The sequence below is a fragment of the Thalassophryne amazonica genome, chromosome 4, assembly GCF_902500255.1.
Source record: "Thalassophryne amazonica chromosome 4, fThaAma1.1, whole genome shotgun sequence".
NCBI lineage: Eukaryota > Metazoa > Chordata > Actinopteri > Batrachoidiformes > Batrachoididae > Thalassophryne > Thalassophryne amazonica.
This window is the reverse complement of record NC_047106.1, coordinates 21,938,055-21,964,523: the sequence shown is the minus strand read 5'-3', so window position 1 is coordinate 21,964,523 and position 26,469 is coordinate 21,938,055. Positions and strand designations below refer to the sequence as shown.

Genomic DNA, 26,469 nt, shown 5'->3' with positions numbered 1-26,469 from the left:
TATTGCACTTTTCCATCTGTGTCATACGCTCAAAGCACTTTACATTTATGCATCACATTTACCTCGATGTCAGGGTGCTGCCATACAAGGTGCTCACTAAACACCGGGAGCAACTTAGGGTTTAAGGACTTGTCCAAGGGCCCTTAGTGATTTTCCAGTCAGGCTGGGGTTTTAACCAAGGATCCTCTGTTCTCAAGCCCAACGCTTAACCACTAGGCCATCACCTCCCCTGTTGTCAATTTTTGACACCAGATTTTCCACAATTTTGACAAAAAAAATAATTATACCCAATCAGGGCCTGAAATAGAGTAGTGATAGTGTAGAATATTGTGAGTATTCGGGGAAAACGTTGTGACATAGATGATTCGTGATATACAAAAACTGAATAATCAGATTAATTGGTGCAGATGGGGAGTAATCTTATGTCAAAGTAGGTGAAAGTGGACAATCTGGTACTCTGAACAGAATCCTCCAGGGTTCTTGCTAGCGCAAACTTGTGTTACAGGTCTGTAATCAACAATTCTGCAGCGCGACTCCAGTTTGAAGCGTGAATCAATGAAGCAATGCTTCGATTCAATGCCTCGTGGCTCTTTGATTCGCTGCTCTTCAGAAGCGATAAGTCCGCTTCTTAACCCCTCTCAAAGCCATTAAACTATCATGAGTCACTTTTGTGTGGATTAAAGTCACTAACTGGGACTCTTGTCTTGTTGCAGTCAACAAACGAGAATCGCCCTCCGTTCCATTGGCACAGCTTCAAACGCTGCACTGCTCTCTGCTGAGACAGAGTCCGCTCGGAATTAATAACTTCAAAACGAATTTCCACTTTAAATAAAGTGACACCTCTTACAAACATTGCAATAGAGACAATAAATTACAATCGACTAAAACGTTTTTCCTCCCAAAATGAGACGTCCTGCATTCTTTATGAACCTGTGTGCAGCGCAGCGAGCTGTAAGAGCTCAGCTCAGACATTCATGCCAATAATAATATCTGAAAGGAAATGCTTTTGACAGAAAATAAAGATTTTATTTCTATGTCCAGAGATCAAGGATCCACCATGTAGAGTTTATTATGTCCAGAGTTTAAGGTTCCAGTGACAATTTCATATTTATTTACTTTAATGCCGCGTTCACACCGGGCTCGACGTGAGCGACGGCAGTGACAGGTTGCCATGTAATCCCTATGGAACGACGCGTTTTTGCGCCAAGTCACGCAGCGCAACGCGATGGACACGAATGAAGCGACATGAGTGAAGCGATTGGCGCGTTTGTGGCGCGATATTGCGTCGCATCACGTCACGTTGCCCTCCTCCCCAAGTTGAAAAATCTGAACTTTTTCGTCTCGTCGTGCCGCGATGACCAATCAGGGACTGAATATGTAGTGATGTGGAGATGTCTGGAGTTTGACTGAAGATGTGAACATGTCCTGTATCTGGTAGCAGCCTGTGAGCAGGACTTATGTCTCTTTTGTCCTTTATTTCACAATTATGACAGAGTTTTTGGAGCGAGCAGCAGCCCCGCAGCAGCGGGGAGCGGAGTTACTTTCTCTTTATATTTTACGTGCGCGCGCGAGCGAATCATCCATGGAGATTATTTTACCTATTAACTACACAGATGTATAATAAAGCAAATGGTGACTGGTTTCTAAACACAATTATGACAGAGTTTTTGGGGGGGGAAGAGCGAGCTGCAGCCTCACAGCAAGCAGCGGCGTTTCTTTTTTTTTTTTTTTTTTTTTTTGCATGTGCGCGCGTGAACGGGACAGGAGGTCCTCAAACTGGGTCCCGCATAGGTGGAAGGACCGCTGGTGGAAGGCGCAGTTCCTGCGTGATGATAATTGATAATGATACTCCCTGAATTGGGAGCTTTCCACAACAACTCGCTCTGTGTGATCAAGGTCCGTCATGGAGCCGACGAGCGGAATGGAAGCTCCTCCTATTTGATGACGCACCAGGGCGAATTTTTGCAGCAAAAGCGGAGTGACACACCGGGCGAAGGAGGCGCATCCGTCGCCACGTGACCCCCACGAATTTGTAGCGTCTGATCACGCCCGATGTGAACGCGGCATAAGACTCAATAAAATGTTCAATTTCAATTTAATCAGCCTATAAAGCGCCAACTTACAACAAAAGCCGTCTCAAGGTGCCTCACACAGAACATAAAAAAAAATAAAATAAATAAATAAAAATAAAAAAAAATAAAATACCTAATTAAAAACAGAAGTAAAAGAATAAAACACAAAATAAAAACTACTCATAAGAAAGAGAATAAAAATAGGTTTTAAGTCTTGACTTAAAAATGTCCACGGACTCCGACTGCCTCACTGAGGGCCATGTACTGGCTAACCCAGAATGAGATTGCCCACTCAACAAACTTCCCCAGCCTTCTGGACATGATGAAGGGACTTGGACTGTCGTACCTGGCTTTTCCCCCTTGGGTACCCCTAGAATGGCCAATTTTTAGCTTAAATTTTCAAAAGCTGCCCCCCTTCCGCACTATCCCCTCCCTTGGTCGCCTCACTCCCTCGACATTACCACTACACTAAAATTTTATCCTAGCTAGAACCCTGTCCTCCTTCTGATCTTCCTCTACAACATGTAACCCATGTTGTACTCTTGACCAGAAGACATTTTTAATATGTTAACAGGGGTTTGAGCTTTTTGAGAAAAGTGTGAGAAAACACACAAGTTCCAAAACAATCGCGTGATGGGAATTTTATGTAATCAGCAGTACTTAGTTACGCTCATGTAATCGCACATAAAACACCAGGTCAAGAGCGCTCTGGAGCAGGTTTTCATCCAGGATGTCTCTGTACTTTGCTGCATTCATCTTTCCCTCAATCCTGAGTAGTCTAGTTTCTGCCACTGAATTGCAGTTTTTGTAAAAACTGCAATTTCATCTGAATCTTGGCTACAATTGGGCTACTGATTTCCTCAGTTCTGACACCGGGATCGAAATCATTGCCAAAATCACCAATGGGAGACCCCCCTAAGATAAAGTATATTCTTATATTAGGGTTCCTGCAGCTCCTGAAAAAGCCTTACGTAAAATGCAGTGAATTTGTTAATATAAAAATAAGTCCTTAAATAGTATCAAAATGTTGTAAATCAGTATTTCAAAACTCTTATAAGATTTTTGGTGTGACAGCCAATCAGAGTAGCGCTACACTGTGACATCAGTGGCTGCTCTCTCCAAAATCGCTTTGTTTTGTGTGTTTATATACATATACATGTACTATTCCGAATGTATAGATTCTGGCCCAATCTGAACCAGCAGTAAGGATCTAAAGAGTTGCATCCAAAAACTTTGAATCATCAGGAATCTTCCACGTAGAGTCATCCGCCCTCATTGCTGACCTGCACCAGCCGGAGGAGGAAGAAGAAATCATTGTCCGCACTGACGATCCTTCCCAAAAATGGTCAAATCAGAATGAACTGTTATAGGTAGTCCAAATTTTCGGAGTCCACAACTTGACCACGAGTAAAGCTGAATTGCATCTTATGTGTGTGCAAGTTAACAGGGCTCACCTGTGCATTTTGGGGTCATCTCAAGCTTGAAAATCAGTCGCCCTTCAAGGTCTATTTGCAGTACCTTCAGTGCCCAGCAGGAGGCACTGAAGGCCCAAATTTACAGAATGGCTGGTTTACTTAATTACACAAATTGGTTTGCAGCCTGTATGTTTTACTGTTTTTTAAAGAAGTTTGTGTTTGATTATATTAACACACACCTCATTCCATAGGGCCACTGTATGTTTACCATTTGTTTTTGCTCTACCCAGACCTGCCCCAGCTGATGATTGGTTGAACATACTCCCTCACACTAATTGTGTTTGGGTAGAGCAAAGAGAAATGGAAAACATGCACAGCTTTGACCCACAAGGGAAAAAGATTTCTGACCACAAGATTCAGATAAATTGTCAGATCCAGATCATGTTGTACAAACTTGTTAGACACTAGACATTAGTTCTTTATTTCTATCTTGTCTCTGTTCTGGTTTTCCAGTTATAAACAGGTCAGATTGTGGCAGGTGTGCAGGAAACACAAAACACACACCTATTCCATTTTTTAGAACATATTGCATGTAATACAGACAGTGTAAAATATTTTATGTAGTATTGTGTAGTATCCCCATACCCACACATAAAAGTCCAGTTGTACAGTAATACACAGATGGTTGTAAAACCTTCAAGTTAGCGTGTGCATTCCTTTCAACAGCCTTGAATATGTTGGGTGTCTTTTTGAGCTTATGGGGTTGTGATATTGTATTTACAGTGCATCCAAAAAGTATTCACAGTGCTTCACTTTTTCCACATTTTGTTATGTTGCAGCCTTATTCCAATATTGATTAAATATTTTTTTTTCCTCAAAATTCCACACACAATACCCCATAATGGCCATGTGAAAAAGTTTTTGAGATTTTTGCAAACAGGCAGTCAGCCTGTCTAAACTGAGCAATCAGAGAAGTATGGCCTTAGTCAGGGAGGTGACCAAGAACCCGATGGTTACTCTATCAGAGGTCCAGCATTCCTCTGTGGAGAGTGGAGAACCTTCCAGAAGGACAACCATCTCTGCAGCAATCCACCAATCAGGCCTGTATGGTTCATCTTTCAGCAGGACAATGACCCTAAGCACTCAGCCAAGATATCAAAGGAGTGGCTTCAGGGCAACTCTGTGAATGTTCTTGAGTGGCCCAGTCAGAGCTCAGACCTGAATCTGATTGAACATCTCTGGTGAGATCTGAAAATGGCTGTGCACCAGTGCTCCCCATCCAACCTGATGGAGCTTGAGGAATGGGCAAAACTGCCCAAAGATAGGTGCACCAAGCTTGTGGCATCATATTCAAGATAAGGCTTAAAACTTTCCTTTTTGCTAAAGCTTATAGTTAGGGCTGGATGGGAGGCAGAGCCTTCAGCTTTCAGGCTCCTCTCCTGTGGAACCAGCTCCCAATTCAGATCAGGGAGACAGACACCCTCTCTACTTTTAAGATTAGGCTTAAAACTTTCGTTTTTGCTAAAGCTTATAGTTAGGGCTGGATCAGGTGACCCTGAACCATCCCTTAGTTATGCTGCTATAGACGTAGACTGCTGGGGGGTTCCCATGATGCACTGTTTCTTTCTCTTTTTGCTCTGTATGCACCACTCTGCATTTAATCATTAGTGATCGATCTCTGCTCCCCTCCACAGCATGTCTTTTTCCTGGTTCTCTCCCTCAGCCCCAACCAGTCCCAGCAGAAGACTGCCCCTCCCTGAGCCTGGTTCTGCTGGAGGTTTCTTCCTGTTAAAAGGGAGTTTTTCCTTCCCACTGTCGCCAAGTGCTTGCTCACAGGGGGCCGTTTTGACCGTTGGGGTTTTTCTGTAATTATTGTATGGCCTTGCCTTACAATATAAAGCGCCTTGGGGCAACTGTTTGTTGTGATTTGGCGCTATATAAAAAAAAAATTGATTGATTGATTGATTGATAACATAATCCTTTATTAGTCCCACGATGGGGAAATTTCTGATGTTACAACAGCAAAGGGACAGTCAGAACAAATGTGCAAAGTATGCAAAAATAAAGTAAAAGAAAATAAATACCAAAAACACATGGAAGTCAAGTCCTATGCAGAATAACAACATATACCATAGAATACACTATTTACAAGCAAGAAAAAAAGAATGCTTCGTAATATTGCATGAGTGTTCAAGTGATGTTGTACATGAGTGTACAAGTTATTATTGCACAAGACTATGCAGTATTATTGCAAAGGAGAGACAGAAAAATTGCTACTGTAATGATGATATAATGGTGATCTGAGTGGTCTGGGGAAGAGTGCTGGTTGTGGAGTCTGACAGCAGCAGGAAGGAAGGACCTGCGGTATCGCTCCTTCACACACTTGTGGTGGAGCAGCCTGTTACTGAAGGAGCGTTCTAGTGCAGTCAGGGTGTCACGCATGGGGTGGGAGGCGTTCTCCAGCAGGAATGCCAGCTTAGCCGTCATCCTCCTTTCTCCCACCTCCGGCACAGAATCCAGGTGACTTCTCAAGACATAGCTGGCCTTCCAAATCCTTTTGTCAAGTCTCCTCCTCTCAGCAGTCGTGATGCTGCTGCTCCAGCAGACCACTCCGTAGAAAGTGGCTGATGCCACTACAGAGTCCAAGAAGGTCCTCAGGAGTGCCCCTGTACTCCAAAGGACCTAAGAAGACTTCAGGCTGTAATTACTGCCAAAGGTGCATCAACAAAGTATTGAGCGAAGGGTGTGAATACTTACGTACATGTGCTATATTTTTAAATTTGCTAAAATTCCCAAAAAAAAAAAAAAAAAAAAAAAAAAAAAACCTTTTATTCATGCTGTCATTATGGAGTGTTGTGAGTATAATTTTGAGGGACAAAATGAATTTTTTCCATTTTGGATGCTTTCTGGATGCACTGTACGAGGCCTTATCAAAGATGTATTTTAGTACATGCTTTAATCCTTTAATAAAATTAAAGATGGATCCTTTCACTTACAGTGCTTTCAAAAAGGTTTTTGCCCCTTTGACACGTCAGACTTTTTGAACAATTTCACCTTCATGTTTTGCCTTCATTGAGGCTAAGAAAAGGCTCATTTGTAATTTATAACAAACATGAGCCTCCCATGATTGACACCTCAGACAATAATTTTGTTGCTTTACTCCTTCCTTTCCTTCCTAGTAATATTTTCTTAAAATGATGTGCTTCTTTTTTTTCCACTTTTCCCCATTTAAGTGCAAATGTCTTCACAGGTTTGGCCTATTTGTGTGAGGGACTAAAAGAGCAGAGGAAAGGCCTCATCACTTTGGTGCTATGGAGCAATCAGCTCACCCACAATGGCATGGGCTACCTCGCTGCCGCACTGGTACACACACACACACACACACACACACACACACACACACACTGTTGCTCTGCTGCCGACATGCAAAAAAGTGTGTGTGTGTGTATATATATATATATATATATATATATATATATATATATATATATATATATATATACAGTGAGGAAAATAAGTACTTGAACACCCTGCAATTTTGCAAGTTCTCCCACTTAGAAATCATGGAGGGGTCTGAAATTTTCATCTTAGGTGCACATCCATTGTGAGAGACAGAATCTAAAAAAAATATCCGGAAATCACAATGTATGATTTTTTTTTAATAATTTATATGTATGTTACTGCTGCAAATAAGTATTTGATCACCTACCAACCAGCAAGAATTCTGGCTCACACAGACCTGTTAATTTTTCTTTAAGAAGCCCTCTTATTCTGCACTGTTTACCTGTATTAACTGCACCTGTTTGAACTTATCTGTATAAAAGACACCTGTTCACACACACAATCAATCACACTCCAACCTGTCCACCATAGCCAAGACCAAAGAGCTGTCTAAGGACACCTGGGACAAAACTGTAGACCTGCACAAGGCTTGGATGGACTACAGGACAACAGGCAAGCAGCTTGGTAGAAGACAACAACTGTTATGATTATTTATTAGAAAGTGGAAGAAACACATGATGACTGTCAATCTCCCTCGGTCTTGGATTCCATGCAAGATCTCACTTTGTGGGGTAAGGATGATTCTGAGAAAGCTCCGAACTACACAGGAGGACCTGGTCAATGACCTGAAGAGAGCTGGGACCACAGTCACAAAGATTACATTAGTAACACATGATGCTGTCATGGTTTAAAATCCTGCAGGTCAGCAAGGTCCCCCTGCTCAAGCCAGCACATGTCCAGGCCCGTTTGAAGTTCACCAGTGACAATCTGGGTGATCCAAAGGAGGCATGGGAGAAGGTCATGTGGTCAGATGAGACCAAAATAGACCTTTTTGGAATCAACTCCACTTACCATGTTTAGAGGATGAGAACAACCCCAAGAAAACCATCCCAACCGTGAAGCATGGGGGTGGAAACATCATACTCTGGGGGTGCTCTTCTGCAAAGGGGACAGGACGATTGCACCGTATTGAAGGGAGGATGGATGGGGTCATGTATTGCGAGATTTTGGCAAACAACCTCCTTCCCTCAGCAAGAGCATTGAAGATGGGTCATGGCTGGGTCTTCCAGCATGACAATGACCCCAAACACACAGCCAGGGCAACTAAGGAGGAACTCCGTAAGAAGCATTTCAAGTTCCTGGAGTGGCCTGGCCAGTCTCCAGACCTGAACGCAATAGAAAATCTTTGGAGGGAGCTGAAACTCCAAACCTGAAAGATCTAGAGAAGATCTGTATGGAGGAGTGGACCAAAATCCCTGCTGTAGTGTGTGCAAACCTGGTGAAAAACTACAGGAAACGTTTGACCTCTGTAATTGCAAACAAAGGCTACTGTACCAAATATTAACATTGATTTTCAAAGGTGTTGAAATACTTATTTGCAGCAGTAACATACAAATAAAATATTTTTAAAAAATCACACATTGTGATTTCCGGATTTTTTCTTTAGATTATGTCTCTCACAGTGGACATGCACCTAAGATGAAAATTTCAGACCCCTCCATGATTTGTAAGTGGGAGAACTTGCAAAATCGCAGGGTGTTCAAATACTTACTTGACTCACTATATACACAACCCCAATTCCAATGAAGTTGGGACGTTGTGTAAAGTCGAAATAAAAACAGAATACAATGATTCTCAAATTGAATACACCACAAAGACACGATATTTAATGTTCAAACTGATAAACTTTATTGTTTTTGTGCAAATATTTGCTCATTTTGAAATGGATGCCTGCAACACGTTTCAAAAAATCTGGGACAGTGGTATGTTTACCACTTTGTTGCATCACCTTTCCTTCTAACAACACTCAATAAGTGTTTGGGAACTGAGGACACTAATTGTTGAAGCTTTGTAAGTGAAATTCTTTCCCATTCTTGCTTAATGTACGACTTCAGTTGTTCAACAGTCCGGGGTCTCCGTTGTATTTTGCGCTTCATAATGTGCCACACATTTTCAATGGGTGACAGATCTGGACTGCAGGCAGGCCAGTCTAGTACCCGCACTCTTTTACTACGAAGCCACGCTGTTGTAACACGTGTAGAATGTGGCTTGGCATTGTCTTGCTGAAATAAGCAGGGCTGTCCCTGAAAAAGACGTTGCTTGGATGGCAGCATGTGTTGCTCCAAAACCTGGATGTACCTTTCAGCATTGATGGTACCATCACAGATGTGTAAGTTGCCCATCCCATGGGCACTAACACACCCCCATACCATCACAGATGCTGGCTTTTGAACTTTCAATCTGGATTGTCTTTTTCCTCTTTTGTCCGGGCGACACAACGTCCATGATTTCCAAAAACAATTTGAAATGTGGACTCATCAGACCACAGCACACTTTTCCACTTTGCGTCTGTCCATTTCAGATGAGCTCGGGCCCAGAGAAGGTGGTGGTGTTTCTGGATGTTGTTGATGTATGGCTTTCGCTTTGCATGGTAGAGTTTTAACTTGCACTTGTAGATGTAGCGACGAACTGTGTTAACTGACAATGGTTTTCTGAAGTGTTCCTGAGCCCACACGGTAAGATTCTTTACACAATGATGTCGGCTATTATTGCAGTGCCACATGAGGGTTCGAAGGTGGGCATTCAATGTTGGGTTTAGAAAGTTCTCCAGATTCTCTGTATCTTCTGATTATATTATGGACTGTAGATGATGAAATCCCTAAATTCCTTGCAATTGAACATTGACAAACATTGTTCTTAAACTGTTGGACTATTTTTTCAGGCAGTTGTTCACAAAGTGGTGATTCTCGCCCCATCTTTGCTTGTGAACAGCTTAGCCTTTTGGGGATGCTCCTTTTATACCCAATCATGACACTCACCTGTTTCCAATTAACCTGTTCACCTGTGGAATGTTCCAGATAGGTGTTCTTTGAGCATTGTTACCCCTGTCCCAGCTTTTTTGAAACGTGTTGTAGGCATCCATTTCAAAATGAGCAGATACACTCAACAAAAATATCAACGCAACACTTTTGGTTTTGCTCCCATCTTGTATGAGATGAACTCAAAGATCTAAAACTTTTTCCACATACACAATATCACCATTTCCCTCAAATATTGTTCACAAACCAGTCTAAATCTGTGATAGTGAGCACTTCTCCTTTGCTGAGATAATCCATCCCACCTCACAGGTGTGCCATATCAAGATGCTGATTAGACACCATGATTAGTGCACAGGTGTGCCTTAGACTGCCCACAATAAAAGGCCACTCTGAAAGGTGCAGTTTTGTTTTATTGGGGGGGGGGGGGATACCAGTCAGTATCTGGTGTGACCACCATTTGCCTCATGCAGTGCAACACATCTCCTTTGCATAGAGTTGATCAGGTTGTCAATTGTGGCCTGTGGAATGTTGGTCCACTCCTCTTCAATGGCTGTGCGAAGTTGCTGGATATTGGCAGGAACTGGTACACGCTGTCGTATACGCCGGTCCAGAGCATCCCAAACATGCTCAATGGGTGACATGTCCGGGGAGTATGCCGGCCATGCAAGAACTGGGACATTTTCAGCTTCCAAGAATTGTGTACAGATCCTTGCAACATGGGGCCGTGCATTATCCTGCTGCAACATGAGGTGATGTTCTTGGATGTATGGCACAACAATGGGCCTCAGGATCTCGTCACGGTATCTCTGTGCATTCAAAATGCCGTCAATAAAATGCACCTGTGTTCTTCGTCCATAACAGACGCCTGCCCATACCATAACCCCACCACCACCATGGGCCACTCGATCCACAACATTGACATCAGAAAACCGCTCACCCACACGACGCCACACACACTGTCTGCCGTCTGCCCTGGACAGTGTGAACCGGGATTCATCTGTGAAGAGAACACCTCTCCAACGTGCCAAATGCCAGCGAATGTGAGCATTTGCCCACTCAAGTCGGTTACAACGATGAACTGGAGTCAGGTCGAGACCCCGATGAGGACGACAAGCATGCAGATGAGCTTCCCTGAGACGGTTTCTGACAGTTTGTGCAGAAATTCTTTGGTTATGCAAACCGATTGTTTCAGCAGCTGTCCGAGTGGCTGGTCTCAGACGATCTTGGAGGTGAACATGCTGGATGTGGAGGTCCTGGGCTGGTGTGGTTACACGTGGTCTGCGGTTGTGAGGCTGGTTGGATGTACTGCCAAATTCTCTGAAACGCCTTTGGAGACGGCTTATGGTAGAGAAATGAACATTCAATACACGAGCAACAGCTCTGGTTGACATTCCTGCTGTCAGCATGCCAATTGCACGCTCCCTCAAATCTTGCGACATCTGTGGCATTGTGCTGTGTGATAAAACTGCACCTTTCAGAGTGGCCTTTTATTGTGGGCAGTCTAAGGCACACCTGTGCACTAATCATGGTGTCTAATCAGCATCTTCATATGGCACACCTGTGAGGTGGGATGGATTATCTCAGCAAAGGAGAAGTGCTCACTATCACAGATTTAGACTGGTTTGTGAACAATATTTGAGGGAAATGGTGATATTGTGTATGTGGAAAAAGTTTTAGATCTTTGAGTTCATCTCATACAAAATGGGAGCAAAACCAAAAGTCTTGCGTTTATATTTTTGTTGAGTGTAATTCCACAAAAACGAACAAGTCTATCACTTTGAACGTTAAATATCTCATCTCTGTGTTGTATTCAACTGCATATAGGTGGAAGAGGATTTGCAAATCAGTGTATTTTGTTTTTATTTACATTTCACTCAACGGGGGTTGTATGATGAAATTAAATAGTCTTAGATAAATAGCTTTTTGTTTTCAACATATAGCTTTGATACAAGCTCCCAACAACACCTTCAAGCCTGAGTCAACAGTTAAAAAGAAACTGGTTTGTCCAAAAACACCAACTGCATATCTGTCTGCTCTGCTTGGTGTTTTTTCCTCTGTACAAAAACGTGAAACGATGTTGTGCTGGGCAGTCTGCCATGCATGGTACTCATACAGTTAATGAAATAATTCATTTAACTATATATATATATATATATATATATATATATATATATATATATATTTTTTTTTTTTTTTTTTTTTTTTTTTTTTTTTTTTACCCAAAGTGAATAAAATTATGACAGTGCCAAAAAAGTGGTATTTATTCCCCGCACTGGTAACTGTGTTGGCTTTGGACAGCTACAGTGTAGCTGTAGTGCGTTAGTCCATCCCAGCCAGCTTATGTATATTAAACCTATGTAGAGAATAACTCAAAAACGGCAAATACTATCATCTCATAACTCAACATACTAAAAGAACATATAATGAGGACAAACTCTGTAGAATCCAGTGAGCTTTGACGCACCAGGGTCAACTGAAAGAGCAACTTTATTTTGCCTGTGTAATATTCCACTGATGTACTACCACCTGCTGGATTGTAAGTGGCTGCATGAGCATCCATTAACAAACTGTGGATAGTTAGTGGATGTTGGGTAAATTGTTGAAAATTATGACCATCTGTGGTTAGAACTCAAATATAGTTTGTCTGCCTCATGAACAGTGGCAGTGTTGTGTGCTCGTCACTGTGCTCCAGCTCAGCTAATATGAACACACAACGGAACATGAAAAAAACAGGAGCTAAACATTCGATAGAATGCGTGGTTCGAGATGTTGACAAAACATATCCCCAGTTCAGTAAATTAGTGATGCTAACTCAAAGCACTGCTCTAGAATGTACCAGAGAACATATGGAAAGAAAGACATTCACTGTTTCGCAGTTGTGAATCTCACACCATCTCGCGGTCTGTGACTCACGCGAGAGGTCAGTTTCAGCAGCGTTCCGGTTCAGGGCACAATGTAAACAGTCCTCGTGAAGTATGGACAACAAGATGACATTGGGGCATGGCAGAAGTCCATCACAGGTGCTACACCTCCTGTAGATAACCCTCTCAACTTGGGAGAACGTGTAATCATCATAATCGCCCGTCAGCTTGCTGGATCAACGCCATCCACAGCCATTGTTTACATGCGCTGTGAAACGCCGGATCTCTGCTGGCCCCGTGGTGCATTCTAGGAGGTGCAGGGGGCGGCCAGGGGGATTATGAGAAACCTTAAAGTACTGAATATCAAGGTGCGCTGAATAGGCGCCACCAGTTTGAAAACAAATGCTTTGAAACATTGCAGGTGATTTCATGTTAACATTAAAACATAAGTTAATGAGTGAGGATGGCACTGTTTTTTGAATTTCGTATTTAAAGGGTGCAGTAAGCACATAGTCTGCAGATGCACTAGCATGTCCGATACTTGTTTCCATACTGATGTGGGTAAAATATACATAAGATAACTCACAACCCAAAGAAATGCCATTTGTATCTCATCTCAAAATGCAACGATATGATTTATAGTCAGAAGCTGTTTGAAAAACAACTCAAGGTAATCGATATATTAATAGCCAAGTGGCCTCTGTGTATGTGTATGCATGTGTATGGCTTCGATCACGGAGAAACTGGGGAGAGCTGACATTTGCAGTTTGGTATGCTTATGTATTTTGAGTCAAGGATGAAAGCTGAATGGAAAGTTGATAGCACTAATATTTTTGGAGAAATTAGCTATATTAGCTAACAACAGTGAAGAATGGACATTGTGCTGCAGAGTTTGGGGTTTGGGTGGTTTAAATGTTATTGTGGTTCATGTTACTTTAACAGTGTTGTTAGTGTTATTGATTGATTGTGTTTTTGTTGTTCAGTTGGGTTAGTCAGTTTAGTTAGGTGTCATGTTGCCATTACCATGAGTGAGAAGTGTAGTGTGTTTGATGTCTATCGCCACATCTCTGTGGGTCTGTAAATACAAAAGCCACTGCTTGCTGCAGAATGCAGAAAAGACAACAAGCTCTGCGTGTGTGCGTATAACTCCGATTACGGACAAACTAGGAAGAGCTGGCATTTGCCATTTGGTATGCTTATGTATTTTGGGTCAAGGACGAATGCTGCCAAAGTGGAATGTTGATAGGACAAAAATATTTTTGGAGAAACTATGGATATTAGCAAACAACACTAAACAATGTGCATTGAAAATTACATTCTGGACTCATGTGCCATTCCAGCAGGGGGCAGTAAATCATCTGTATATTAAAGCGTGCATGTGTGATTTTATTTAGTAAGTTCAATGTAAGTACATAATATAATTGTAAATGTGTTACAAAATACATGGATGACACAAGAAAATGAAAACACTTATTTGCAGAATTTATTATCAGCCTTGAAAAAAATCAGCTACCTAATTTATAAACACTACCCAATCTAGAACCCGTGGATCCCCACGAGCAATGCACTAGTTAATAAATAAATGAGGATGTGGATACGCACAGGGCTGTACATTTAACACCTGCTCACATGAGCACAGCTTCATTTATTCTTCCTACTCCTTGTTTTACCTCCCCAAACAGCAGATGTAGATCATTGTAAAAGCAGGTGTCATGTAAATCCCTTAGAGATGGAGTAAGAAGCTCAGTCATTTGTGAGGAGCTCGGAGTAGAGCCGCTGCTCCATCGCATTGAGAGGAGCCAGCTGAGGTGGTTCTGGCATCTGGTAAGGATGCCTACTAGGTGCCTCTCTAGGGATGTTTTCTTGGGCACGTCCAGCTAGGAGGAGACCCCGGGGAAGATCCAGGACTAGGTGGAGAGATAATATCTCCACACTGGCCTGGGAACGCCTCAGGATCCCCCAGACAGAGGTGGTCAATGTGGCCCGGAAAGGGATGTTTGGGGTCCCCTGCTGGAGCTGTTGCCCCAGCGACCCAATCCCGGATAAGCCGATGAAGATGAGTGATGAGTGAGTGAGTGTTATGCAAATGAGCTCCTAAGATCATTAAAAAAAAATTATATTTATGTCTACAAAGCACTTTAATTTCTTGGGTCTCTTTCATCCTCAGCCATGCACTCAGAGTCTGGAGACTCTTAATCTGGGCCATAATTTGGTTGGAAACGAAGGAGTACACAAGCTGAAAGACGGGCTGATCACCAACCGCTCTGTGCTCAGGCTGGGCCTCGCGTCCACCAAGCTGTCATGTGAAGGTGAGAGCTAACATCTGTGTGTCTTTACTTCTGGCTTACTGGGGGAAAGAAAACTAAAAGCATTTTGAGCTGCCGCTGTTTCTCCTAAATGTCTGCTCCAGGAGCTGTAGCTGTGGCTGAATTCATCGCTGAGAGTCCCAGATTGCTGCGTCTTGACCTTCGAGAGAATGAGATCAAAACGGGCGGGCTGATGGCTCTGTCACTCGCCCTGAAAGTCAACACATCTCTGCTGCGGCTCGATCTGGACCGGGAGCCCAAGAAAGAAACTGTGAGTGCAATGAACGGGACAAAGGAGCAGAGCTTCAGGAAGTTGTCTTTCTAGCAAGGGTGATGGCAACAGACTTAGAGAAGCTTAGATTGAACAGACGTTGTACAAAGTGTGTTGACTGTCTTCATACAACCCCTGGCAATAATTATGGAATCACCGGCCTCGGAGGATGTTCATTCAGTTGTTTAATTTTGTAGAAAAATGCAGATCACAGACATGACACAAAACTAAAGTCATTTCAAATGGCAACTTTCTGGCTTTAAGAAACACTATAAGAAATCAAGAAAAAAAAATTGTGGCAGTCAGTAACGATTACTTTTTTAGACCAAGCAGAGGGAAAAAAATATGGAATCACTCTATTCCAGTGATTTTCAACCTTTTTTGAGCCGCGGCACCCTTTTTATATTTACAAAATCCTGCGGCACACCACCAACCAAAATAATATTATAATGCTATTACCTCTGGTTTTGCGCAAAACCCAATTATTGCAATAGAAAATCGATACAGAAAACACCGCATTTCGAAAATCCTCAAGCATTTTGTGCTCTGATCTCAAGTAGGGCTGTCACGATTAGGAATTTCTGGAGAAGATTAATTGTCAGACAAATAATTGCGATTGACGAATATATTGTCTATTTTTTTTTCTTTTTTTCCCTTCTTTATATTCTACTATTGTAGTATAATTACACAACTCTGGAAGAACGTTTGGCTTCTGTGAGTGGAGAAACTGGGAATGGTGCAATATTTTTATTTTTATCTTCATTTTACATACAGTCCCAACTTTTTCTGATTTGTGGTTGTTTCTGTTGCATTTCGGAAATTGTTTCTCCTCATCAGTCAACGTTTTGTGCTTAAACACTGCATTAAGCTCAAGATTGAACAAATAAATACCTTTGGAAAATAACAGCTGTTAAAGTTCAGAGTTCTCACCTGCTTTTTGTGATCTGTGCATCTGAACATTGTTTTTTTTTTTTTTTTTTTTTGGCTCAGTTCATTCATATATTCTCATTTTTTAAATATGTTTTTAAAGCTATCTGACCAATTATTTCATCTCATGATCTCATAAATTCAGCATACGACGCGCACATGGTGTGAACAGGACGGTAACGGCAAAATCACACCTTTAGAGAAAGTTCAGAGAGAAGTAAAGGCAGCTTCACGTTTCCGTTTTGTTAACGTTCACTTGGGTTAAAATCCTCTCTCTGCTCCGCGCTCGCTGCGCACTGAACGTGTCGCGCCTGCATTCAGGAATCTCCCTCACCCACCCCCTCCCTCGCAGTCTGCAGCCTGTTAACTCCGCTCATGCACACAGGCACACACACACACACAGGCACAGACACACATACCGACAGCTCCGCATTTTAGAAGGCTTTTGAAGGAGACGGCACTGTTTTAATCGGCTGTCAGCCTCCTTGTTATTGTCCCGCCTTAAGACGAGAGCGAGGCTGCAGCACGTTTGACATCAGATTCTGAGTCATTTTATGCTTTATGGATAAAATAAATAATTCACGGTAATCGCGAATATGAAAAATACCCACGGCACCCCTGACGATCGATCACGGCACCCTAGGGTGCCGCGGCACCCCGGTTGAGAATCACTGCTCTATTCTGAGGAATAAATTATGGAATCACCCTGTAAAAATTTTCATCCCCAAAACTAACACCTGCATCAAATCAGATCTGCTCATTAGTTTGCATCTAAAAAGGACTGATCACACCTTTGAGAGCTGTTGCACCAAGTGGACTGACATGAATCATGGCTCCAACACGAGAGATGTCAATTGAAACAAAGGAGAGGATTATCAAACTCTTAAAAGAGGGTAAATCATCACGCAATGTTGCAAAAGATGTTGGTTGTTCACAGTCAGCTGTGTCTAAACTCTGGACCAAATACAAACAACATGGGAAGGTTGTTAAAGGCAAACGTACTGGTAGACCAAGGAAGACATCAAAGCGTCAAGACAGAAAACTTAAAGCAATATGTCTCAAAAATCGAAAATGCACAACAAAACAAATGAGGAACGAATGGGAAGAAATTGGAGTCAACGTCTGTGACCGAACTGTAAGAAACCGCCTAAAGGAAATGGGATTTATATACAGAAAAGCTAAACGAAAGCCATCATTAATACCTAAAAAGAAAAAAAACAAGGTTACAATGGGCTAAGGAAAAGCAATCGTGGACTGTGGATGACTGGATGAAAGTCATATTCAGTGATGAATTTCGAATCTGCATTGGGGAAGGTGATTATAAAAGCCAGAGGTGGTGCAACAAAATACTAGTGATGTGTTGGAGAGTTCTTTTATTTTTCATGATTCCATAATTTTTTCCTCAGAATTGAGTGATTCCATATTTTTTTCCCTCTGCTTGGTCTAAAAAAGTAACCGTTACCGACTGCCACAATTTTTTTTCCTGATTTCTTATAGTGTTTCTTAAAGCCAGAAAGTTGCCATTTGAAATGACTTTAGTTTTGTGTCATGTCTGTGATCTGCTTTTTTTCTACAAAATTAAACAACTGAATGAACATCCACCGAGGCCGGTGATTCCATAATTTTTGCCAGGGGTTGTATATACATGTATCCTCCTGAAACCCAGAAAAATAAGTGCAGCAATTTTTGCTTCTTTTACACACACACACACCAAAAAAAGCAGGCAGTGACATCAAGTGCTCATTGAATAATTCCTTTGAAACTCTTGTCGCCTTCAAGTATTTAACATAGCCTGATGTACCAATTTCTAAATTGTTTTAGTCATGTGGGTTTATTTTGGATATTTACAAAAAATACCAATAATAATACAAATTCCAGTTTCTGAATACAGTTAATTGCTCTTTCAGAAGGTGTCTTTGCAATATTTGTAGTATAAAGTAGTCTTGAAATGCCAGTAATATTGCAGTTATTTCTGGGACAATGTATCTCCCCCCCCCCCCCCCCCCCCCCCCAAAAAAAAAAAAAAAAAGACATTTATCATGACTGGCCTCCAACGGCTCACCTGACCTGGTGTTGTCATTGTTGGTTAGAAAAATTAAAGCATTTAAAGATGTCACCTTATCATCTGGAAGACTTTTATATTCTTATTTATTATATTTTTATTAATTATTCCTTCAAATAATATATAGTTTGTTTCAAAAATCAGCATTGTCACTTTAACATTATATTAGCGTTTACCATTGTAATTGTACGACCACGGTTTTTATTAATCAAAGCTTTTTCTTTGGATTTTAATAATGGTTCTACAAAGTAGTGATTTTTCTTTTCAGCCCATCTCCATTTTGCTGTTTCTTAGGTAAAGAGCTTCATTGAGACCCAACGTGCACTACTCACCGAAATCCAGAATGGCTGCAAGAGGAACTTTATCTTGGCCAAGGAGAAAGAGGACACAGAGCAGAAGATGAGACAGTCGGCATCCATGGCTGAAATCGCAACAGAAGATGGAACCACAGAAGAAGAAGTGCCACCATCAGTGGAGCAACGGGACGAAGAAGGAGCTAGTAAAGGTGAAACAACAGAGACTGAAGAACAGATGAGCAGTCATTCAGGAGAAAGCCCCGAGGCAAACATACCTGAAAAAGTGGTAGAGTCTGATTCGGACACTGAGGAGGAGGAGGACGACGAGGAGGTTATATCAAAGCCCCCAGCTGCAGCAAACTCTTGCTGTCATTTGGACCAGACTGTTCCTTCAGCCCCCAGTGTTGCCACACAGCCCGTCCTCAGTGTTTCCCATAGGTCCCCATCCTCATCCACCTCACCTGCTCATGGAAAAAATGTCAGTCCTGGAATCACTGTCACAGAATCTCCAGCTCCCCCTGGAACCCCTTCATCCCCGGGGCGCTGCATATCTGTCTCAAGTCCAGGGCGAGGACACAAGATCTTCATGGTAACTCGTGTAGAAAGCCCCCCGGAACAGCAGGCACAGAACGATCACACACAGACAATTATGCCTGATGTTCTTACTAAGAAGGTCACAGAGACACCTACAGGTGCCGCCCCAACAAAGCAGTCGCACTCTTTGCCCACAACTCAGTCTAGCAACAACATCAGGACCCGAGCAGACCAGTCTCAGCCCCAAACATCTACACAGACACAGCTGACAACAACGACTCTGCAGACGGACTGTGACATGACAGAGCAGAGTACTGAAGCACACTTAGAGTCCAAACTGTCAACCCCACAGATCCACACACTAGAACCACAGTCTGCAAAGCCAAGTCAGCCCTCAAAGGATGGGCTATCTAGCACTTTAGATCCAGAAGAGACAAATCCAAGTCTGCAATCACGAGCACCACCTCCCATTTCTTTTGTGAAGGTGCAGGCTGACACATTTCAGTTCACTGAGGAGGTAACGGAGAAAAGCCAACAGCCAGAATGTGCACATGTAGAACAGCAGCTTTATGGAGGAAAGCTTGGGGTGGAGGGCTATAAGGATGTTCTGGAGGGATGGGTGGTCTCGCCACATAATGCAGGAGGAGAAAGGGCGCCAAGTCAAGGTCAGATCACCATTTCAGTAGAAGGAACGCCACAGACAAACATCACACAGCTGCATCCATTATCATCGGCACTAATTCAGATACAGAACGAGTCAGAATCAGAGTCAGGGGAGCCAAAGACCCAGTCACCAAACCACATGTGGCTCATGGATGAGGTACTAACACAATCGGAGAACACGCAATCACCAGCTATCCTGACTGAAATCAGCAAAGCCAGGGTGAATGTGACGGAGAGGGGGGACACCCAGCAAAACCATGAAGGACCAAGTCCAAAACCACCCACGGGACAGCAGCAGATAGAGCCGGGCAAAAAAGAAGCAGCGCAGTGTGTTCTTTCTGATCAACTGGGGCTCTGTGACTCCCAAGGACAATCACGGGGTTCTAATCCCCGAGCGGGGGAAACCTCATCAAGTCTCAAGCCATCTGTATCTTTGCCGGGCTTCGCCAAGCCTCCGGCTCCTTTAGAACTGAGCCGGACCTCCCCGTTCAGCATAGAGGATTCACACGACGAGAGCTCTACAGACGAAGGAGAATCTTTAGAGGAGGTTGCAGACATGGAGCAGGAGGTCTTGGGTTCTGCTCTGCCTAATGGCCTGAAGCCCGAGTTCTCCCTCCACCTTCTCGATCCTGAAACTCCCAAGCCAAGCAGCTGTGTGATTGAGCACGGTGAGCTGCTGTGTTCGTGAATCTGTGCTGGTTTTCAGAATGGAACACAGTTTCCTCTGAGGCTGGTTTTCATCATGTAAGTCCTGTTTTTGTTTTTTCACTCATGACATGTCTCCTGTGCAGTAAGTGTCAGCTGTGGGCAACAGCTCGAGGAGCTGCTGCTCGAAGCCAGTTTGGAAATGGGGAGAGATGCACCATGAGTTTTAAAAGGTAACACTTCATCACTTCATACATTAAAGAGATCTTAACTCAGTATATACAGTGGCATGCAAACGTTTGAGTACCTTTGGGCTTCTAACAATTAACTTGTTTTAATAATATTGATATTTTAAAAAAATATAATAATATTAATATTTAGGATGCCTTTATATCAGCAATTTATATAGCAGTTGTCTTTTCTGCTCACAATGAAAAGAAAAACATCAAGCTAAAATAAACACCTGTATCATGGACTATCATACTGAGAATAATCTCTTTGAGCCACTGCAGTCTGCTTTTAGAAAATATCTTCCACAGAGATGGCTCTCACTAAGGTGGTGATCTTCTGCTTACAATGGATTCAGACACCACTATGGTTCTGGTGCTGTTAGATCTCAGTGCTGAATTTGATACAGTGGATCATCATACTCTACTTGATAGGCTGGAAAATCATTTTGGGATTACTGGGAGTGCCTTTGCATGGTTGACGTCATACTTGACAAGTTGTTCTCACTGTGTTTTGTACAGTAACACTACCTCTAACCTTAGTGACATGAAATTTGGGGTCCTACAGGGGTCCGTCTAAGGCCCCCTGCTTTTCTCCCTTTATATAGCACCCCTTGGGCACATATTGTGGTATTTTGGGATTACCTTTCACTGTTATGCAAATGATACTCAGTTATACATGCCGATAACTGCTGGTAATCTCGTTCATATAAAATCCTTAGAAGATTGCCTTGCATAAGTGAGAAGCTGGATGTCTAGAAACATCCTACTTTTAAACTCTGATAAGACTGAAATGATGGTTCTTGGTCCAGTGAGACATCAGCATCAATTTGACCAATTAACGCTCAGCCTCGGCTCGTGTGTCATACATCACACTGACAAAGTGAGGAGCCTTAGGGTAATTTTTGATCCTTCGTTGTCCTTTGGCCTCCACATTAGAAATATTACTAGGACTGCTTTCTTCCACCTGCAAAATATAGCAAAGATTCGTCCCATCCTCTCTATGGCTGATGCTGAGACCCTGATCCATGCGTTTATCTCTTCTAGATTGGACTACTGTAATGTTCTATTTTCTGGTTTACCGCAGTCTAGCATTAGGGCTCTCCAGTTGGTTCAAAATGCTGCAGCCAGATTTTTGACACGAAGCAGAAAGTACAACCACATTACACCCATTTTGGCATCCCTTCACTGGCTTCCTATCCCCGTGAGATCAGATTTTAAGGTTCTGCTACTAGTCTATAAAATTGTTCATGGACTGGCACCTGGCTACCTAGCTGACCTAATTAAACCTTACGTACCAGCCCTGGCTTTGCGTTCTCAGGGTGCAGGACTACTTTGTGTCCCCAGGGTGAATAAGAAGTCTGCGGGTCATAAAGCTTTCTCTTATCGTGACCCATCTCCCTGCATCAATAAAACAGTCAGATAATGTGGCGACTTTCAAGTCCAGAATTAAGACGCACTTATTTTCCCTTTCGTATGGCTAGCATACTGGCATAGTATAGTTCTATGCTATTTACTTTTTTGATTCATGTTATTAGGAAACGGCGCGTGCTGTGGCCTCAACTTTACCTAAATTCTGGGTCTTTTAGTCAAGCTTAGGGCTAGTGGCCGGCGATCACCTTAGTATTTCTTCTGTTTTTCTTGTTATTTAAGGCTGACAAATTATACTGTATTTCTTGTTTTTCTGATGTCTGATTCTGTTTTTTTTTTTTTTTTTTCTCTCTCTCTCTCTCTCTCTCTCTCTCTCTGTTTAAGGTGCAGCTCCATCCAAAGATGGGTGTGATATTTGTGCTGGAGACCTAACCCTCCTGTCCTGTGCACCAACAGCATTTCCTGCATATTCGCTTTGTGAATTGTTCTGTAATTAGTGCCTTTAGCATGGCCCAAGCAGAGGGTCACCCCTTTGAGTCTGGTCTGCTTGAGGTTTCTTCCTCAGAGGGAGTTTTTCCTTACCACTGCTGCTCTGGGAGTTAGTAAGGTTAGACCTTACTTGTGTGAAACGCCTTGAGGCAACTCTTTTGTGTTTGGCACTATATAAATGAAAATGAATGAAATAAATATAAATGTGGACACCCTTTTACATAACTAAATCATTATTCACAGCCAGTTTTCTTCAGAGGGATACATGAACATTTTCAAGTCACTGAATATGTCTTAACCAATTCATGGTTGAGTGAAACTGAGACCTTAATGACAAAAATAAAAATAAGAAAAAGCACATAAAATTTAAGGTTGTCACCTTCAGAGAAACTCCAGCTAAAACATCCTGTCCTCTTTGATGCACGAGATCAATTGAGAAAGCTAATTACCGCCAACACTGGTACCTGCTGAACGGTGCGGCTTTACATATTTAAAAACCCAAGGTTTGTACATTAGCGTGTACATCTTTATTTTTATTTTTATTTTTTTTGTTATTGAAGATTTTAATAACATAATTTTTGACTTTTGGATGAAATATCAGTTTGATGTTAAATAGGTTTGTTTTTTATTAAGGTAACTTCAGTCCTCAGTTTGACATCATTTGCCAGATTTCCCATCTTTAAAGTGTTTTGGAACGTTTGGGTGAAAACTTGAGGCGTAGCTGTAAGACGGGCGAGAGAGGAAACTTTACAAGCTCTTTGTTCTCTCTTTCTTCTTCTTTAACTCAGTGTAATTACAGTTCCTATAACAACTTCTGCTCCTTTAACTGCTCTTCCTTCTGCTCCTCCTCTTTCTTCTCTGCTCTTGCTACTTCTCCTTTTGCTCCTCTTTCTTTTTATGTTCTTCCTCTTTTTGCTTCTTCTTCTCCCTTTTCCTTTTTCTTCTGATCCTTTTTCTCCATCGTTAATCCCCCTTCTCTTCTTCTGCTTCTTCTTTTGCTCTTTTTTCTCCTGTTCCTCCCCCTCCTTCTGCTACTCCTTGTTTTTCTCCTGCTCCTGCCACTGCTCCATGGCCTGCTCCTTCAGAAGGCTGTATTTTGGTCTCCACTCTGTGCCTTTTTAGTTCATCAGATATGTGTAGCAGAAGTCACACTGAATTTTATCCATTTGTTTTTCTTCTGTTGCTGCAGTTATTGAAATCGGTGTGAAAAGGTTTGTTTTCCAGATTTATTACTAATGTGTCATTTCTTCTTCAGGCACTGAGGACATGAGGAGGAAACGGTGCTCAGTTTGTCTTCTACAAGACTAGTGGACCTCCACTGGATTCATGCCCCCACCCCACACACACACACACAAAAACACCAACCCTTCCTACATTCTCACAGACATGATCTTTCCTCTGATGACTGAAGGCCGGTCGTGACAGTTTACTCTCTCCACAGGAAAATATGTGAAGACCGACAACGTCACTTTTTTTTTTTTCTAAATCCACACTACGTCACCCACTGACACGTGCATACATGCACACTGACTCGGCAAAAGATAGAGAAACTTTAAAATAAAATAAAAACTCTAATCGTTACATTCTGTCGATCTGAAAACAGCCGCCTGTGAGCAGATAGAAGAGACGCAGAGTGAAACCAGGAGGATGAGACATTAACCAAAGAGAGACCTTTATCACACTTCCACTCGCTTTGTTCTTCTTCTTTTTCTAATTGATTTTCTTTGTAATTTGAGTTTGCTTTTTGACTCTTTTTTTTTTTTCTTTGTCTTTTTTTCCTTCCACACATTTTCAGTTAGTCACCTGTAAAAGCTGGTCAGCAACACTCAAAACAGACTCTGGAACTCTTCAGGCCTTCAATACCGTCAAAGGCTTTTACCTCCAGGAAGGTGAAGACATTAACATCTGTTTTTTGGGTTTTTTTTTTTTTTTGTCTCAACCCCAACCTGGAAAAGGTCTCTTTAAGGGACCTCTGCCAAAGTGACTTTCCTCCTCTCCGTTTTGTCATCCTCTCTGTCACTTTGGACCCCCTCAGGAATCCGTGTCCCTCCGCTGAGACAAAAACGAACTCTCGCTTTGCTTTGAGAGTAGCAAAGGCCGTCACGTTCAGACTCCAAATGCGTTAAAAAAAAAAAAACATCTGTTTGAATTGAAAAAACTGTCCACCCCCCCCCCCCCCTTTTTTTCTTTTTTTTTTTTTTTTTTTTTTTTATAACACCTCTACAGTTTCTGTTTGCAGCCGAGTCTTTCCTTGTCGTCTCTCCTCAGCCTCGCAGTCTTCCTCTGGCGCTCTGCATAACGTTGTTGCCCCTCTACCTGTCCTTAACCTCGTCTTTGTCTCACCACGTCACATTCAGCCTCGTCTACCATCAGGAAACCTTTTCTATTTTTTGGGAGCTGTATGAGCCTTTTCTGCTGTTTTTCCTTCCTTGATTTGTCTTTTCCGTTGGGGGTTGCTTTTAAAGATCTGGGGTTTTTTTTATGTATATTTCAGATTCAAACTAGACAAAATATTCAGTCGAGGGTTTTTGGTTTGTTTTTGTTTTTTGGTTTGGGGGCAGACTATAGGGAGGAAAGGTAAATACGGTTAAATATGGCTGCAGTGAAGGGTGCAGTTATGAAAGCAAACAAAAACAACGTACACGACTTCGGTTCACATCAAAGCCCCTGTTCAACACTACTGACATGACCACAAGGGGGCGATGGTCATTATTTCTTCCCCTGTTACAGAGAAGAACACCAACCTAAAGAGGAGTGTCTCATTCTGATGACTGTCCAAATAAAGTCCAAAGCAGGAAAATTTCCCACATGTCGTACTGTATGTAAAGTGTGGCTTTGTTTTTGTTTTTCTTTCATTTTGGATAGAGCAGAATTCATTTCTCATTATGTTTCTACCATCAGTCTGAATGATTGTTTTGAGGAATAACTGTGCTGCCCCCCCCCCAACATCGTTTGTAACGCTTTAATTTTTAGGTATTTTTAATAATTTGTTAACTTAATGGAAATGTGCTGGTAATCACTCATATGTATGGCAAAAACAAATCTGTTCCTCTCCAATAAATGCATGTAATGACTATTGATATGACTCCACATTCACGCTCACTGAATTTGGCAACTTTGTGTTTGTTTGGTTTTTTTTGTTGTTGTTGTTGGGTTTTTTTTTTGGCCATGTGTTCTCATTTAATTAATATGAAAATGTTTTAACAGAATGTTGTCAGAACAAGAAAAAAGGTAAAGCATAATCAAACTTCACACAGTTGGCTTTCTGGTTAAAGCTGTCCTTCAATTTAAGTTATAACAAATTATATGTGTCTATGGGGGAAAATGCTATACAAGTTGGCTCCTATAGTCAGATTTGCTCCAAAACAAATTTCACCACCTTGTATTTTTTCTTAATTACCTCTGCATTCAACCAGATGAGAAGCAGTGGTTGTGGGTGCACAGCTCATGGTGCATTTTAAATAAATTATAAATTTTGACAAATTGGGTTTGCATTTAAAAAAAACATGGCAACACTTTACCATAAGGGGGTATTTAAGATTAAACACAAAAGGACATAAAAAAATTAAATAGCTTTTAGCAAGGAGCTTTAAATCTCTGTTGGTAATTACTATTTTTAATGTCTATTTTTCAAATTAAGTCTTATTAGTCTTAGTTGGGTATATTGATCTGGGTATGTGAAACATTATATTTCAGTTTGATGCCTGGCTGATATTGTGAGATTTTGATGAGTTGCTCTTCACATTTAAGTAGTACTTTAAAAAAAATAGAGTATACAGCTGGTGGGCTACAGCTAAGTACAGGCTGGGAATTCTGCTCTGTACATGTTCTTGTAATTCTCAGAAGGAATTCCACACCGCGCTAATCCTGACTTCAATAATACAGCAATGAGGGTCTGTGCAAATCACAAGTTATAAAATTAACCCTTCAGCATTTACGCTGTTCCCCAGTGTCAAATGTACCCACACTGGACATGAAGACAGTAAATGTTACAGTAGTCTGACAGTTGA

General features: G+C 41.9%; 1 protein-coding gene across 1 annotated transcript in view; it reads left to right on the top strand.

Annotated features, from left to right (window-relative positions):
* ppp1r37 (protein phosphatase 1, regulatory subunit 37) overlaps positions 1–24,286 on the top strand; it is a 138,195-nt gene extending 113,909 nt beyond the window's left edge. The window contains exons 8-13 of the mRNA XM_034169229.1: positions 6,738–6,850; positions 14,836–14,977; positions 15,079–15,245; positions 18,529–20,395; positions 20,519–20,605; positions 23,715–24,286. Of these exons, the coding sequence (XP_034025120.1) occupies positions 6,738–6,850; positions 14,836–14,977; positions 15,079–15,245; positions 18,529–20,395; positions 20,519–20,595 (2,366 nt within the window). The 3' untranslated portion in view covers positions 20,596–20,605; positions 23,715–24,286. The remainder of the gene's footprint in view (positions 1–6,737; positions 6,851–14,835; positions 14,978–15,078; positions 15,246–18,528; positions 20,396–20,518; positions 20,606–23,714) is intronic.
* The last annotated feature ends 2,183 nt before the right edge of the window (positions 24,287–26,469 follow it).